Source organism: Schistocerca cancellata, chromosome 3 (assembly GCF_023864275.1).
Source record: "Schistocerca cancellata isolate TAMUIC-IGC-003103 chromosome 3, iqSchCanc2.1, whole genome shotgun sequence".
NCBI classification, from domain to species: Eukaryota; Metazoa; Arthropoda; class Insecta; order Orthoptera; family Acrididae; genus Schistocerca; species Schistocerca cancellata.
The window spans coordinates 923,064,985-923,084,193 of NC_064628.1; the positions used below are offsets into that span (position 1 = coordinate 923,064,985).

The following is a 19,209-nucleotide window of genomic DNA, read 5'->3' on the forward strand; positions in this document are numbered from 1 at the left end:
AAGATCATGGGCATGGGGGATGTTGGTGTGTAGAGAGATGGTGTCAACAGTGACAAGGAGGGACCCAGGAGGTAAAGAGGTGTGAATGGCAGTGAGTTGGTTAAGGGAGTGGTTGGTGTCCTTGATGTGGGAGGCTAGATTATGGGCAATTGGTTGAAGGGGTTTGCCAATGAGGGCTGAAAATCTTTTAGTGGTAGCACAATAACCATCCACAATGGGGCATGCAGCACTGTTGGATCACCTTCCAGAAATTCCTTACCTTAAACCTAGCCTCACCATCCTTCCCCAGGTCCCTTCCTCAGAACACTAACCTTACAGTAGAAGAAAGAATAGCCATACACAACCTCAAAACAAATCCTGGCCTAATCATCCTACCTGCACACTACGTTCCACCATTGTGACTACCTGCAGAAGGCCGGCACCAGTTATCTGACTCCTCCATTTATAAAATTTGTCAGAGTGATCCCATCCCAGAAGTCCAACACAACCTCCAATCCGTGCTGAAAGCCTTAGGCACTTCCAAGAACCTCTCCCCTGAATCTATTTCCCTTCTCACCATTATGACACCCTGCACACCCTCATTCTACATGCTCCCCATTTCCCCCATGCATTTCAATGGCTGTCATCCCTTTTGCACCAAAAAGTCCCTCCCATACAGCCTGGCCACCCAGGAACAGCATCTCTGCAATGATAAGAACTCCCTTGCTCAGTATGAGGGTCTCACTAAGGCCTTCACAGACAGGCACTATCCCCCAAGCCTAGTCCGTGAACAGATCTCCTGTGTGTAATGGGACATCCTCCTCTAGATTACTTTTCCTCAACAGTGTAAGTGTCTTCTAATTGTGCCTGTCTGTAACTTAGTGTGTCATCTTTATGGTAAGTAGCAATCTGTCTTTTCCTACATTGGCAATATGCTTCACTCATTTGAAGTCATCTTGCATCCAAATAACTACAGATTTTGTTTATAGGCTTCTTAGCTTCTTTATTGAAACAGGAGGTTCATCTGTATCCTTATTTTGAGGCATATAAAAGCTCAGTATTACAGTGTTATTGTTATTTATGATTAACTGGTTACCGTGTGCCCAACTATTGACTTGTTTCTCAACACAGTTTACTGATTGCTGTACTTCTTCACCATTCTTGCCATTAAGTAAAACTGTTCCATAAGCAACATATAAGATAGTTTTATGAGTTCCCAAATTTAGACTCATATTATTAATATATTAGGACAAAAAGAAGAGCTCGCAAAGCTAAACCCTGTAACACCCCACAATTGATTCATCCCTCATTTGATAGTATTTCAATGGCTGATTTTCACTTCTATTTGGTGTACCTCACAGATACCAGTTGTTTCTGATTACAAGGAAAGAACTGATCCACTTGTTTGAGGGTACTGGTATATCATAATGTTCAATCTTAGCAAGAAGGCTTTTGGGATCAACCGCATCAAAAGCTTGAAAAGTCTAAAACATACCTGTTAATTGGTTATTGTCCATCAGATTTTGAGTACCATTGAGGCAGTCATATGTTGCAGTCTGTGCTGACTTTATCCTTCTGAATCCATCCCTTGATCCAAACAGAATATCATTTTTACCAATGAAGATCTTAGCTGATAAAAAATTGTTTCCTCTTATAACTTTTGATATACTATAAAATACTGATGGACATGTAGTTATTTGTGTCATCTTTTGTACCCTCTTTAAACATTAATGTGATTTTAGTTCGTTTCAAGTCACTTTGTCAAAATGAGTGTAGAAATGTGTTAATTTTGTTATATTCTGGGCACTCTTATTTAAAATTACTGCAGGAATGCCATCAGTACCTACTGAGCCTGTTAGCTCTCTCATTGCTTTTGGAGCCTCGACTCTCGTAACAGTAATGATAGTCACGGTCGTGGAGCACAAATCCATTTTTGTGTGGTAAATGAATTTTTATTATTTGACACAAAATAGCAAGAAAATGTTTCTGAAACAGAGAAGTTTGTTAACACTGAATATATGTTTAAATGTAAGGAAGTTTTTGCTGAAGATATTTGTGTAGTGCGTTGCCTCAGACCAAAGTGAAATGTAGATGAAATACAGTTCAAGCAAGAGGTGGGTAGAACCTTTTGCAATGTGGTGCTACAAAAGAATGCTGAAGATTAAATGGGTAGAGCAAACTACTAATGAAAAGTTGTAGCATTGTATGGAGGAAAAAGAAATTTGTGGCACAACTTGTCTAAAAGAAGGAATCTGTTAATGGGAACTGTCAGTTTGGTAATGGAATGGATTGTGGGGGTAAAAATTGTATAGGAAGACCATGGCTTAAGTAAGCAGAGTCAAATGGATGCAGGCTGCAGTAGTTTTGCAGAGATGAAGGGACTTGCGCACAGGATAGTCTAGTGTGGAGAGCTCCGTAAAACCAGAATTCAGACTGAAGGCCACAAGTACAGTGTGGTAGACACAGATTTCATCTTACAGTTGTATTTTATTGCACTTTCTGCAATTCCTGTATAGAAATTATTAAATAGATTTGCAGCTTTTGAAGCATTGTTTATCTTATGATGGATGTCATATTTGTGTAGGTGTTATTATTTTCCCCATTTATTTTTTTATAAGATTCCTCATGGTTTTAAATAAAGTTATTGAGTTGTTTGTATAGTCACGGGTGTGCAGTCCCTTGGCAAGTCATATTACTTGATGTAGTACATTAATGTATGTTTGGTAGTAAGCATATACCTCAGCTAATGCATTGGGCTGGTTACAGATTTTGTGGAGGAATCTCTTTTTGTGGCAGGTGCTTTGTGCACCTGCAGTGATCCATTTATGGTAGATAGCATTGCTTTCGTAGTTACCGTTTTTAAGGGAAATGCCATTTGGAAGTGGTGAGACAGGTCTGTATAAAAGGCCACATTCATGTCACTTTCTCTGTAATCAGTAACATATTAAAGGAGTTAATTTTTTTTACTGAATAATCTGTATGATTTATCTAGTTAGACATCAGCATCTTTTAAACAAAACCATATAACATACTGACTATACTATTTATTACAATTTCCACATATGCAATTTAGATCTTAGGTAAGTGTTAAGTAGCACATACTATGGTGCAGAGTGAAAATTACTTGTGTCGAGTTGGGTAGGTAGGAGACAAGTTACTGGCAGAAGTAAAACTGTTAGGTGAGGTCATGAGTAGTACTTGGGTAGCTCAGTCGATAGAGCACTTGCCCGTGAAAGGCTAAAGTCTCGAGTTCAACTCTCGGCCTGGCACACAGTTTTAATCAGCCACAAAGATTCAATCCTTAAGTAGTTAAAGGTGCTGAACACAGCAATTGTCAACACTAATAAAATAAATAAAAAGGATGACAGTCTTTGTGGCTCTTGTCAGCATTCGTCACATATACCATATGAATGTAATGTATAGTATTAAAACTCTTGAAACTATATATGTTTACTACACATGTACACACCAAGACATTATACATGTTGGGCATGTAGATTTAGGTTGGGCATGTGCCAGAGTATTCTCTTATAAGACGCAAGAACATGTAGGGAAACGTTTTGCTGATTTCTGGATATAACAAAAATTACTTTATTCTCCAGCATAAGATATGGTTCCACTTTCTAGGCTGTTACTCTGAGATAAAGGCAAATACTTCTTTAGGACAGTTTAACAATGACGTAAGAGGTATCAGACTCTTAAAATATGTTAGATGTCAGTCTGTTGCACAAAAGGGAGGGTGGCATATGACTTGTAAAAGGCCTTGTTAAAATTATCATATTTGGATATGGATCTATTATCACTTTACATGTGGCACCCACTTATGTCCATGTTGTAGGCAAGGTCTTTGTTGTATATAACAGCTGTGATACAGACAGGTAGTTGGAGAGTATAATGTGGACAGAATACTTATAACATGCCAAAGAAGTAGTATAGGCATGCATATTCAAATACAGAGATATGTAAAGAGGCAGAATACAGCACTGTGGTCAGCAACACCTGTATAAGACAACAACTGTTAGATCGGTAACTGCTGCTACAATGGCAGGTTATCAAGATGTATGTGAACTTGAACGTGGTGTTATAGTTAGCACACGAGCGGTGGGACACAGCATCTCTGAGGTAGGGATGAAGTAGGGATTTTCCTATATAACCATTTCACGAGTGTACCATGAATATCAGGAATCTGGTAAAACATCAAATCTCCAACACTGCTGCGGCCAGAAAAAGATCCTGCAAGAACAGGACCAACAACGACTGAAGAGAATCGTTCAATGTGACAGAAGAGCAACCCTTCCACAAATTGCTTCAGATTTCAATGCTGGGCCATCAACAACCATTCAAAGAAACATTATTGATAAGGGCTTTCTGAGCTGAAAGCCCACTCATGTACCCTTGGTGGCTGCACGACACAAAGCTTTACACCTCACCTGGACCCATCAACACCAACATTGAACTATTGATGACTGGAAACATGTTGTCTGGTCGAATAAGTATTATTTCAAGTTGTATTGAGTGGATGGACGTGTATGGGAATGGAGACAAACTCATCAATTGCTGGACTCTGCAAGTCAGCAGGGGATGTTTGTGATGGTGGGGGTTCTGTAATGATGTGGGGCATGTGCAGTGGGACTGATATGGGACTGCTGATACATCTAGATATGATTCTGGCAGGTGACATGTACATGTGCATTCCGACAGACTTGGGCAATTCCAGCAGGACAACGCAACACCCCACATGTCCTGAATTGCTACAGAACAGCTCCAGGAACACTATTCTGAGTTTAAACACTTCTGCTGGCCACCAAACTCCCCAGACAAGAACATTATTGAGCATATCTAGGATGTCTTGTATCATGCTGTTCAGTCTCCACCCTCATACCCTTATGGATTTATGGACAGTGCTGCAGGATTAAGGCATCAGTTCCCTCCATCACTATTTCAGACATTAGTTGAGTTTATGTCATGCCATTTTGTGGCACTTCTGCGTGCTTGCTGGGGCTTTATGCAATATTAGGCAGGTGTACCAGTTTCTTTGACCCTTCGGTGTATATCATCCAGGTGCTGGCAATGATGATAGATGCAGGGCACTCAACAATATGGCTATGGAATATCAGAATGCCATTCTCATAGGAGGAGGGGAGGAATTTGTCCCCACAGATGGAGTTGCTTACAATGTATTAAAGTCTGATTATCCGTTACAAAACAAGTACTGTCATGATACACTCAACTATGACACTGAAAATCAAGTAATAAAAATGGTAATCTGCCCAGGCAAGCTATCCATTCAGAGCATGCTGACCTTTTCTCCCAGGCACTTTATGGATGAGACCAAACAGTTCACAAAATTTTGAAATTCATGTTACACTGGTGTTGCATTGCTAAGGATGGTAAACAGATATCTAGCTAAACAATATAAAACACACATAGACATGGTGAAACAAAAGTGCCACACCACAAACTTCACAGAGTGGTGGATCAAAGGAAAGTAAGAAAGGAAGATGGACAACAAAGTCTTAGAGATGGAGCACAAGCTCATGTCAGGGAAGGAGTGGGAGGGAAATCAGCTGTGCCCATTGAGAGGAACCATCCCTGCATTTGCATTATGTGATTTAGGGAAAACCTAAATCTGGATGGGCAGACTGGAAATTGAACAGTTGTCCTCCCAAATGCAAGTCTAGTTTGTGTTGAATTCATAGTAAGATGTCATAGGTGAAGTGAATCAACTAGTATACTGGATACATGTGGTGGACCACTTGTAGTACACTGAATGAGTCAACAAGAGGAGAAACTTTGTACTGTTATGCCTTTGCAACTGCTCTGCTTCCTTGACAGAGCCATGTAAGTCCACATTATAATTTGTAAATTTTTCTGGAAGACATACTTCAAAAATACTATCAGAGAAAGCAGCTGAGCATCTAAATGTATTCCCTTATTGGAATTATTCTGTATACACAATGATAAAACATGGTATGTATTTAAAATCGAAGAAAACAGATTTGTGAAAATGTAACTTTGAGTACAAGTTTTCTTGTACTGTGTGGGTCTCTGAAGATGCCAAGGCAGCAGTTTGTTCCATCCACAGTTGCTTATTCTGAGGTCTAAAATAACCAGACCCTTGAGACAATCTGCAGCATGGATCTTGAGTGGTTTGCTTGCATGGGATTGATTCCTTAACAGCCGCTCACTGTTAGGGTGGACCACATCACTAAATGCCAATGTCGAACCAGAAGAAGACACTGCCAAATTCGGATTCATAGACTTTGAATTGGGCTGGCCTGTAGTCTCCAGTCAATATCTGAATGCCCTTGTGGTGTATAGCATCTGATGTCTAGCATTTTGAGATCCATAAACCTTGGTGCTGTAATCTAATCTGACAGATGACGTGTATATCTGCAGGAAGTGAGACCTGTCGGCTCTCCCATGCCTTGCCACTGAGGCATTTCAAAATATTCAATGACTTGATGATTTTTGTTCACAGGTGTTCAGGCGCAGGAACCAGGTAAATTTTGTGTCAAATAGTAGTCCTTAAAATGTAAAGTACTATCCCTCATTCTGAGCTCCAGCTGGTTAAAACTGCGATGAGCCTGGTTACAATTGACACCAATAGTATTCTCTAGTGAAAAACCTAACACTAGTTTCACTGACTCACATTTCCAGCCACCTGATTCAGCTGATTATTGTCATAAGATTGGAAGATGTGTAAAAGATTGCAACATCATCCACAAACGAAGAACTTTTCAAAAGGATTCCAGCTGCACAGGAGATGCCATTTATAGTGACTGCAAAAAGCTTGAGATTGAGTACACTGTCTTGGGGATCCCGTTTTTGTGAACAAAGTGATCAGACAAGGTATCACCAATGCAAAAGCTAAAGCATGTGTCCTCAAGGAAGGACTGAATATGAAGCACCAGATGACAATATAGTCCCTATTCAAGAAGTTGGGAAAGGATGTTGTACCTTGAAGTGGTGCCATACATCTTTTAAAGGTCAAAATGCACACTGACTAAATGGTTTGGGTGTCAGGGAGACACATGTATCGCCACCTCCAGTAGAATTAAACTGTCAGTGAGAAAACTTAAGCACCTGAAACTGCACTGGGCATGGCACAGGTGAACTTGGGATTTGAGATGAGGTGGCAGTTGACATGGGCTTGAGTGTGTTACCCACACAGCTGGTAAGGGCTGTAGTCTGTGAACTGTTAAGAGTTGGTATGACTCATGCCTGGTTTCCATAAGGGATTTGATATTGCCTTCTTGCAAATGATGGGGTACTGCTGATCAAATCAGATCTGACTGGCAGATCACTGCATAATGATTCTGATCCAGAATTTATGATTGTAGATCTTCTCATTACACAAGAAGAAGTGGAGCTTCTTATTCCCACAGCTGGACAGAATGTCTGGAACTCAGGAGTTTGTACAGCTGGCGCTCTGATGGTAAAATCATATTCAACTAGAACCTGAGCCACACCTCTAGGATGTCCACCAAGATCCCGTTTTGCAACAAGATCCTAAGGGTGTACCGTCCTTGCCTGAAATCTTCCTCATTGTTTCCCAAACTCGTATAGTCAGATTGGACTGATTAATGGAAGTCATGAATTCCTTTCAGGAGTTAATCTTCCATTCTATTATCTCTCATCTTGCAGTACTGAAGACATGAAAATCTTCTGCAGTTGGTGTTTGAATTTCCACAAAGCTATGTGTCTGGTGCCACTTGCTGAGTGGCATTCTTTGTTCCACCAAAGAGCAGGCTGTCATCTGAGGACATTGCTAGACTGGCAAATTGGTGATATGTCCTGGCCACATTCCTGTTGTTCAAAGACAGCCCACTGATTGTACTGCAATAGCTTTGCCCTTTGGAGCAACTATCTTTACGATCTTCCGATCACCATCCTAGTTCGCAGGTGGATCCACTGGAATGCAAATCTATGGCCACTTGCAACGGACAGAGTCTGCAAGATCTGGAGGGTAAAAACAAAGGTCAGTTGTTAAAGATGGCCCTATACCTGTATAAACCATGTCTTCTGACCAAAGTTCAAAAGGCAGAAACTCTTCGAACTGACAAAGTGCTCAGTTATTTAATCCCTGGGGCATGGTGCAGCTGAGCCCCACAACACACTGTGTGCACTGAAGTCACCTGTGACAAAGGGGAGTGGCTGAAAAAGCACTGTCAGGCATAGTGATATGTAAGTCACACACTACTTCTGTCTTTTTTCCGAGTAGTATGCTAATGATCGGTAAAATAGTACATACATTACATCTCAAAGCAAAAATCAGTACTGAATGTACGTGGATTTTAGATAACATAAAATATTTTGAAAGATTTTTTCAGGAGCCAATTATTTGGAGCAATACCTGATGATATTTTGACAATATTGTCATCTGACCCAGTCAACGCACATTTTCATCATTACTGTGTCACTGAAAAGGTAAATATTGTGTATTGTAGTCGTAATAGAATTGCAGCCTTTATGTAGTCTAGTATCAGTGAATGTTTATTGTCTAGAACATGACGGAGTATGGTATTTTACATAAGTGGCACATCTTGGCTATGAACCACGATGTTGAGGGAATGGAATTTGTTTCTGTCATTGAATCAAGGAAATATCCATTTTATGGAATTATTTTTCACCCTGAGAAAAATGCTTATGAATGGGCTACTGAAAGAGACATCCCTCACTCTACAGATGCTATAAAAGCCATGCAGTATTTCAGCAACTTTTTTGTTAATGAAGGTATGAAGGTATTGCATTATATTCATTGTGCTAAAAGTAACTAAGCTTTGTTCCAAAACTGTTTTAATGTTTTCTTTTTTTCAGCACGGAAGAGTAACCACTCTTTTCAGTCTCGTGCAACTGAACGAAATTCGTTAATTTATAACTACGAAATTAAGCATACAGGAACAGCATCTGTTTTTGAACAGGTTTATTTCCTTTAAAAGGAAATGTAAATCTCAAGTAGCTGCAGTGAAGACATGTGATACGTTGTTTCGATTATATATTTGATGTACTGCTAACTGCAGCTCTTTTACTTGATATTTGATACTATTTCAGTAACTTTTAGTAAACTAATAATTTTTTATGTATACATATTAAGAAAGATAATAGGTTCAATGCTGGAATACTGAACATGAGTGCTAATAAAATCTGCAATTACTAGGAATTTAAGTAGTAGTCCACTTAACTACTATGTATTGTAGGTTTTACATGAATTTTCATTATTACCTCGAAAGGCAGTCATCAGTACTAAGAAATTGTACATATCACAAGGAAGAAACACACATTTTGTAATTCTGTGTAAACAACAAAGGGAACAATTTGTACAATATTTGGCATAAAGATAATTTAATCATTTTGACAGCATCTTCAAATACATGAAAACTGATCTCTTAGAAGATAAACTGATTGGATCACACTTTTTCTCCTTATTTTGGAAATGCTGCCCTCAGCAGCACTGTAAATGACTGCCCACAATTTTAGTAGCACCACTTCCTAGTTTTTTATCCTTTATCTTATGATTTCACTTCGTTGAATTGATTTTTTTTTATTTTATATTTTGTTAATCTATGACATTATTTCAGTGTCAAAGAATGATTACATTCTTTCATTTGTGAAAATATAAGGACATGTTCTGAGGCATCAAGGGATCACCAATTTAGTATTGGAGGGCAGCGTGGAGGGTTAAAATCGTAGGGGGAGACCAAGAGATGAACACACTAAGCAGATTCAGAAGGATGTAGGTTGCAGTAGGTACTGAGAGATGAAGAAGCTTGCACAGGATAGAGTAGCATGGAGAGCTGCATCAAACCAGTCTCAGGACTGAAGACCACAACAACAACAACAATTTTTATATATCTGCTAGGATTCAAAATCTATATCCATTGCTGACTGTTGTGAATAATGTCTTGGTCTCTCATCTACACTCCTGGAAATTGAAATAAGAACACCGTGAATTCATTGTCCCAGGAAGGGGAAACTTTATTGACACATTCCTGGGGTCAGATACATCACATGATCACACTGACTGAACCACAGGCACATAGACACAGGCAACAGAGCATGCACAATGTCGGCACTAGTACAGTGTATATCCACCTTTCGCAGCAATGCAGGCTGCTATTCTCCCATGGAGACGATCTTAGAGATGCTGGATGTGGTCCTGTGGAACGGCTTGCCATGCCATTTCCACCTGGCGCCTCAGTTGGACCAGCGTTTGTGCTGGACGTGCAGACCGCGTGAGACGACGCTTCATCCAGTCCCAAACATGCTCAATGGGGGACAGATCCGGAGATCTTGCTGGCCAGGGTAGTTGACTTACACCTTCTAGAGCACGTTGGGTGGCACGGGATACATGCGGACGTGCATTGTCCTGTTGGAACAGCACGTTCCCTTGCCGGTCTAGGAATGGTAGAACGATGGGTTCGATGACGGTTTGGATGTACCGTGCACTATTAAGTGTCCCGGCGATGATCACCAGTGGTGTACGGCCAGTGTAGGAGATCGCTCCCCACACCATGATGCCGGGTGTTGGCCCTGTGTGCCTCGGTCGTATGCAGTCCTGATTGTGGCGCTCACCTGCACGGCGCCAAACACGCATACGACAATCATTGGCACCAAGGCAGAAGCGACTCTCATCGCTGAAGACGACACGTCTCCATTCGTCCCTCCATTCACGCCTGTCGCGACACCACTGGAGGCGGGCTGCACGATGTTGGGGCGTGAGCTGAAGACGGCCTAACGGTGTGCGGGACCGTAGCCCAGCTTCATGGAGACGGTTGCGAATGGTCCTCGCCGATACCCCAGGAGCAACAGTGTCCCTAATTTGCTGGGAAGTGGCGGTGCGGTCCCCTACGGCACTGCATAGGATCCTACGGTCTTGGCGTGCATCCGTGAGTCGCTGCGGTCCGGTCCCAGGTCGACGGGCACGTGCACCTTCCGCCGACCACTGGCGACAACATCGATGTACTGTGGAGACCTCACGCCCCACGTGTTGAGCAATTCGGCGGTACGTCCACCCGGCCTCCCGCATGCCCACTATACGCCCTCGCTCAAAGTCCGTCAACTGCACATACGGTTCACGTCCACGCTGTCGCGGCATGCTACCAGTGTTAAAGACTGCGATGGAGCTCCGTATGCCACGGCAAACTGGCTGACACTGACGGCGGCGGTGCACAAATGCTGCGCAGCTAGCGCCATTCGACGGCCAACACCGCAGTTCCTGGTGTGTCCGCTGTGCCGTGCGTGTGATCATTGCTTGTACAGCCCTCTCGCAGTGTCCGGAGCAAGTATGGTGGGTCTGACACACCGGTGTCAATGTGTTCTTTTTTCCATTTCCAGGAGTGTATTTATCAGTAAGGTGTTGGTGGAGTAGCTGTGCCTGATGTATCAAATGTGTTTAAAGCTTTCCAGTACAATATCACATTGAGTGCAACAATGTGAAATAAGATACTTCAGTGTTACAGATATTTAATGTAAAATGATTGCCAAAAGATATTTAGGACTAAAGTAGCTTCCAATATGGTAACCTATTAATCATTGACAACCAATGAGCTCCATGCTCATAATTTTGTGTCAGTGTCTGTTAAACGTACAAACATCTGTAAAATTTAGGTTACGAGACAGCAATATTTAAAACCATTGCAAACATTATGACCCTTAGTAGGATACAAGTGTGACAATTGGCACATACAAATATAATACTGTATCACACCTTCATTAATTGTCTGTTATCTGTAGTGCGACAACAGTGTTTAATATTTCCTCATTTCTGTATGTTGTTGCCAAGTTCATCAACAAAGATATAAAAATGTTAAAAGAATGAAAATATGCCAGATAAGTAATTTGGAACAAAATGTTGAAGGAAAAAAAGCTACTGCACTTGCACCTACAGCACTATTTTAATAATACAGTAATACATACTAAGAACCACATCTCCCACAATGTCTCAGTAATTACTACTCATGACTTTAAAACAGCAGCAGCATTAATATAAAGGCAGGAATGAAGATTACTAACAGTTTTTGTGACATTGCCATCTCACAGAAATGAGCTAATTGTATAATTAAGAAAATGCTCAGACATTACAAAGTTAATTAACGGTGTTAAAAATATTTTTAAACACCTCTCTCTCATCCATTGATCTATACTTCTGCACAAGTTATTACTAATAGAATACTGTGAACTTGCAAGAAGACTGCTTACAAATCACTTGTGCAAACCATTCTGAAATATTGCTCTAGTGTATGAGACCCATACCAGATAGTACAGTAGAGTCCCATTAACCCAAACTAATTGGGACCAGACCTTGTTCGGATTACCATTTTATTTGTTTTAGCTGGAATTATGGTGACAAGTTTCTAGAATGAAGTATACCAAGCAGATAAGTAGGTACACCATGGTAACAAGTGTGGTAACAATGGCTCACGCTCATTCCCTGCCCTTGTTGTTGTGACCTTCGTAGTGTCTGAGGTCAGAGCACTGCCAGTTGGCTTGCACAGCTCTTGGTTACATTAGTTATCGATCACTGGCACGCGTGACAGTTGCACAGTATTTGTTCAGGTGTAGTGGTGTACGTACTTTCGTCACAAGTAAACAGAACATACAACGTTAACTCTCCAAGAAAAACTGAATGCTTTGAAGTGGATTGACAATGGTGAGAATGTATCTAAACTGGCAAGGGAACTGGGTGTTGGTAAACCAGCCATTTGTGATTGGAAGAAGAACCGAGTGAAGCTTGAACAGTCCTGTGCAACATCTTCGGGAAAAACACTCGAAATTCAGCAGACTTTGAAACAGTCCCAGTACTATAAAGTGGATGAAGCTCTTGTACTTTGGTTTACATAGGGAAGTGAAAGGGGAACTCCTTTGAGTGGAGCACTGGTTGAGGAGAAGGCTGTTTACCTGAACAAGTTAATGAATGGTGATGAGTCTTTTAGTGCGAGTACGGGTTGATTGGACAGTTTCAAAAAATGTCATGGAATACGTCAGCTAACAATTACTGGAGAGAAGCTTTCTTCTGACTGTGATGCAATGAAGGAATACTTGGGTGAGTTTGAAAAAAATGGTAAGAGAGGGAACATATTCTCCCCAACAAATGTATAACGCTGGTGAGACTGACCTTAATTTTAGGGCAATGCCAACAAAAAGCCTGGAATCAAAAGCAGAAAACCATGCTCCTGGTTTTAAAATGTGCAAAGATCATGTGACATTATTAGCATGCAGCGATGCTGCTGGTAACCATAAGCTGTCTTTAATGCTAGGCCCAGAGCTTTTAAAAACTGCAACATGAAGTCCCTGCCCCTATATTATCGCAACCAGAAAAAAGTGTGGATGGATGGTAAGCTGTTCAAAGAATGGTTTCATGGCCAGTTTGTTCCCTCTGTTCAATGGTTTTCTAAGGGAAATCTTTTGTCTCCCTGTGCAGTTCTTTTGATTGATAACATGCCATCTCACCCCAGCACTGAGGAATTATGTGATGGCGAAATTGTGGTGAAGTTTTTGCTGCCGAATATTACACCACTTCTACAGCAGATAGACCATAGCGTACTGCAAACATTAAAACTGATTTACAGAAAACAATTTTTAAGGATGCTGATCCTTTAGTGGATAAAATAAAAAACACCAATCTGAAGGATGTTGTTTATTGGGCCACTGAGGTGTGGCAGAATATTTCAGAAAATATTCTGAGAAAATCATGGAGGAAACTGTGGACATCTCTTGAATTTCAGGACAACCTAGTTGAAAATTAAGAGGAAACTCTACTACAAATGATACAGACAATCCCTGGATTTGAAGAAGCTAGTGGAGACCTAGATGAGTGGATGGCAGGGGTTGGGGCATGTGTGGAGAACCTTAAGGTTCTGATTTAGTTGCTGCTCTGACTCAAGACGAGGAAGTGACACTGAGCCTGAAAGTGACAAAGGAGAATAATTGGTACCACAGAGTGACGCAGCAGAAGCCCTTGACCTCATGCTACGTTAGTTGGAGCAACAGCCCATTGCTACACCTGCTGATCTGATGTTTATGAGACGGTGGCGCAACTATGCATCATATAACAGACTGTCTTCATTATCCCAAAAAACAATGACTGAATTTTTGTCATCTAAAACCATGGACCTTGCCGTTGGTGGGGAGGCTTGCATGCCTCAGCAATACAGATGGCCGTACTGTAGGTGCAACCACAACAGAGGAGTATCTGTTGAGAGGCCAGACAAACGTGTCGTTCCTGAAGAGGGGCAGCAGCCTTTTCAGTAGTTGCAGGAGCAACAGTCTGGATGACTGACTGATCTGGCCTTGTAACATTAACCAAAACGGCCTTGTTGTGCTGGTACTGCAAGCGGCTGAAAGCAAAGGGAAACTGGAGCCGTAATTTTTCCCGAGAGCATGCATCTTTACTGTATGGTTAAATGATGATGGCGTCCTCTTGGGTAAAATATTCCAGAGGTAAAATAGCCCCCCATTCAGATCTCCGGGTGGGGACTACTCAAGAGGACGTCATTATGAGGAGAAAGAAAACTGGCATTCTACAGATCAGAGCGTGGAATGTCACATCCCTTAATCGGGCAGGTAGGTTAGGAAATTTAAAAAGGGAAATGGATAGGTTAAAGTTAGATATAGTGGGGATTAGTGAAGTTCGGTGGCAGGTGGAACAAGACTTTTGGTCAGGTGAACACATGGTTATAAATACAAAATCAAATAGGGGTAATGCAGGAGTAGGTTTAATAATGAATAAAATAATAGGAGTGTGAGTAAGCTACTACAAACAGCATAGTGAACGCATTACTGTGGCCAAGATAGACACAAAGCCCATGCCTACTGCAGTAGTACAAGATTATATGCCAACTAGCTCTGCAGACGATGAAGAAATTGATGAAATGTATGATGAGATAAAAGAAATTATTCAGGTAGTGAAGGGAGACGAAAATTTAATAGTCATGGGTGACTGGAATTCAAGAGTAGGGAAAGGGAGAGAAGGAAACATAGTAGGTGAATATGGATTGGGGCTAAGAAATGAAAGAGGAAGCCGCCTGGTAGAATTTTGCACAGAGCATAACTTAATCATAGCTAACACTTGGTTCAAGAATCATAAAAGAAGGTTGTATACATGGAAGAATCCTGGAGATACTAGAAGGTATCGGATAGATTATATAATGGTAAGACAGAGATTTAGGATCCAGGTTTTAAATTGTAAGACATTTCCAGGGGCAGATGTGGAATCTGACCACAATCTATTGGGTATGAACTGTAGATAAAAACTGAAGAAACTGCCACAAAGGTGGGAATTTAAGGAGATGGGACCTGGATAAACTGACAAAACCAGAGATTGTAGAGAGTTTCAGGGAGAGCATAATGGAACAATTGACAGGAATGGGGGAAAGAAATACAGAAGAAGAAGAATGGGTAGCTCTGAGGGATGAAGTAGTGAAGGCAGCAGAGGATCAAGTAGGTAAAAACACAAGGGCTAATAGAAATCCTCGGGTAACAGAAGCAATATTGAATTTAATTGATGAAAGGAGAAAATATAAAAATGCAGTAAATGAAGCAGGCAAAAAGGAATACAAACGTCTCAAAAATGAGATCGACAGGAAGTGCAAAATGGCTAAGCAGGGATGGCTAGAGGACAAATGTAAGGATGTAGAGGCTTATCTCACTAGGGGGCAAGATAGATACTGCCTACAGGAAAATTAAAGAGACCTTTGGAGAAAAGAGAGCCACTTGCATGAATATCAAGAGCTCAGATGGAAACCCAGTTCTAAGCACAGAAGAGAAAGCAGAAAGGTGGAAGGAGTATATAGAGGGTATATACAAGGGCGATGTACTTGAGGACAATATTATGGAAATGGAAGAGGATGTGGATGAAGATGAAATGGGAGATACGATACTGCATGAAGAGTTTGAGAGAGCACTGAAAAACCCGAGTCAAAATAAGGCCCCGGGAGTAGACAACATTCCATTAGAACTACTGACGGCTTTGGGAGAGCCAGTCCTGACAAAACTCTACCATCTGGTGAGCAAGATGTATGAGACAGGCTAAATTCCCTCAGACTTCAAGAATATAATAATTCCAATCCCAAAGAAAGCAGGTGTTGACAGATGTGAAAATTATGAACTATCAGTTTAATAAGACACAGCTGCAAAATACTAACGCGAATTCTTTACAGACAAATGGAAAAACTGGTTGAAGCCGACCTAGGGGAAGATCAGTTTGGACTCCGTAGAAATGTTGGAACATGTGGGGCAATACTGACCTTACGAGTTATCTTAGAAGAAAGATTAAGGAAAGGTAAACCTACATTTCTAGCATTTGTAGACTTAGAGAAAGCTTTTGACAATGTTGACTGGAATACTATCTTTCAAATTCTAAAGGTGGCAGGGGTAAAATACAGGGAGCGAAAGGTTATCTACAATTTGTACAGAAACCAGATGGCAGTTATAAGAGTTGAGGGGCATGAAAGGGAAACAGTGGTTGGGAAGGGAGTGAGACAGGGTTGTAGCCTCTCCCCGATGTTATTCAATCTGTATATTGAGCAAGCAGTAAAGGAAACAAAAGAAAAATTTGGAGTAGGTATTAAAATCCAGGGAGAAGAAATAAAAACTTTAAGGTTCGCTGATGACATTGTAATTCTGTCAGAGACAGCAAAGGACTTGGAAGAGCAGTTGAACGGAATGGACAGTGTCTTGAAAGGAGGATATAAGATGAACATCAACACAAACAAAACGAGGATAATGGAATGTAGTCGAATTAAGTCAGGTGATGCTGAGGGAATTAGATTAGGAAATGAGACACTTAAAGTAGTAAAGGAGTTTTGCTATTTAGGGAGTAAAATAACCGATGATGGTCGAAGTAGAGAGGATATAAAATGTAGACTGGCAATGGCAAGGAAAGCGTTTCTCAAGAAGAGAAATTTGTTAACATCGAATATAGATTTAGGTGTCAGGAAGTCGTTTCTAAAAGTATTTGCATGGAGTGTAGCCATGTATGGAAGTGAGACATGGACGATAACTAGTTTGGACAAGAAGAGAATAGAAGCTTTCGAAATGTGGTGCTACAGAAGAATGCTGAAGATAAGGTGGGTAGATCACGTAACTAATGAGGAGGTATTGAATAGGATTGGGGAGAAGAGAAGATTGTGGCACAACTTGACTAGAAGAAGGAATTGGTTGGTCGGACATGTCCTGAGGCATCAAGGGATCACAAATTTAGCATTGGAGGGCAGTGTGGAGGGTAAAAATCATAGAGGGAGACCAAGAGATGAATACAGTAAGCAGATTCAGAATTATGTAGGTTGCAGTAGGTACTGGGAGATGAAGGAGCTTGCACAGGATAGAGTAGCATGGAGAGCTGCATCAAATCAGTCTCAGGACTGAAGACCACAACAACAACAACAACAACAACAACAACAACAGCAAGTAGGTATAAAATGTTCACTGTATTTTAGTAAGTTTGATAGCTTTTCTTTCATTGTTATGCATTGTTTAAACCTAATGTTTTCTTGCCAATTTTTCTAATAGATGTTTATTGTACTGTGTAAATTAAAATAGTGTGTATGTACAGCTGTTTACCACACAGTTTTCCATACTTAGATTAACATTTTTCACGTTTGGATTAACCGAACGTTCAGATTACCGGGACTCTGCTGTACTAACCCGGTATATTCAATACATGCAGAGAAGGGCAGCACCAATGGCCACAAGTTAGCCTATTTGCAAAGTTTCAAGAACAGGCTTGAAATGTTGACCCTTTGAATATACTCCCCCCTATGTATTACTCACGTGGGGGTCACGAGGATAAGGTTAGATTAAATGCAGAGGCGTTAAGCAATCATTTTTCCAGTACTTACAATAAACTGCCTGGCAGAGGGTTCAATGAATCGCCTTCAAGCCGTCTCTCTACCGTTCCACTCTCAAACAGCGAGCGGGGAAAACAAGCATTTAACTTTTTCTGTGCGAGCCCTGATTTCTCTTATTTTATCATGACAATCATTTCTCCCTATGTAGGTGGGCGCCAACAGAACATTTTTGCAATCTGAGGAGAAAACTGGTGATTGAAATTTCATGAGAAGATCCCATCGCAACAAAAAATGCCTTTGTTTTAACGATTACCACTCCAAGTCATGTATCATATCTGTGGCACTCTCTCTCCTATTTTGCAATAATACAAAACGAGCTGCCTGTCTTTGAACTTTTTCGATGACATCCATCAGTCCCACTTGATGCGGGTCACACACAGCACAGCAGTACTACAGAATAGGGCATACAGGCATGTTGTAAACAGTTTCTTCAGCAGACCTGTTGCACCTTCCAAGTGTTCTGCCAATGCATCACAGTTTTTGGTTTGCTCTACCCACAACATTACCTATGTGATTGTCCCAATTTAGGTTATTTGTAATTTTATTACCTAAGCAGTTAGTAGAATTCACAGCCTTCAGATTTGTGTGACTTATCGCATAATCAAAATTTAACAGATTTCTTTTAGTATTCATGTGAAGAACTTCACACTTTTCTTTTTTCAGGGTCAATTGCCATTTTCGCACCATAAGGAGGTCTTATCTAAATCATTTTGCAATTCGTTTTGGTCATCTGATGACTTTACAAGATGGTAAATGACAGCGTCGTCTGCAAACAATCCAAGAGGGCTACTCAGATTGTCTCCTATGTTGTTAATATAGATCAGAAATAAGAGGGCCTATAACACTTCCTTGGGGAGCACTGGATATTACTTCTTTTTTACTCCAAGACTTTCTGTCTATATTATGAACTGTGACCTTTCTGACAGGAAATCACGAATCCAGTCACACAGCTGAGACAATATTCCATAGGCACGCAGTTTGGTTAGAAGACGCTGGTGAGGAATGTTGTCTAAAGCCTTCTGGATATCTAAAAATATGGAATCAATCTGACATCCCCTGCCGATAGCACTCGTTACTTCATGAGAATAAAGAGCTAGTTGTGTTTCACAAGAACGATATTTTTTGAATCCATGCTGACTGTGTATCAAATCATTTTCTACGACGTAATTCATAATGTTTGAACACAATATATGTCCCAAAACCCTACTGCAAATCAACATTAGTGATATGGGCCTGTAATTCAGCAGATTACTCATATTCCCCTTTTGGGGTATTGGTGTGACTTCAGCAATTTTCCAGTCTTTAGGTACAGATCTTTCTGTGAGCAAGCGGTTATACATAATAGGTCAAGTATGCTTTCACATTCATTTACACTTCAAGT

The 19,209-nt window shown here is 40.8% G+C and overlaps 1 protein-coding gene across 1 annotated transcript in view; it reads left to right on the forward strand.

Annotated features, from left to right (window-relative positions):
* The window catches only part of LOC126176656 (gamma-glutamyl hydrolase B-like), a 196,028-nt gene extending 187,110 nt beyond the window's left edge, over positions 1-8,918 (forward strand). The window contains exons 4-7 of the mRNA XM_049923813.1: positions 6,461-6,481; positions 7,308-7,417; positions 8,487-8,715; positions 8,800-8,918. Of these exons, the coding sequence (XP_049779770.1) occupies positions 6,461-6,481; positions 7,308-7,417; positions 8,487-8,715; positions 8,800-8,918 (479 nt within the window). The remainder of the gene's footprint in view (positions 1-6,460; positions 6,482-7,307; positions 7,418-8,486; positions 8,716-8,799) is intronic.
* Positions 8,919-19,209: the final 10,291 nt, after the last annotated feature.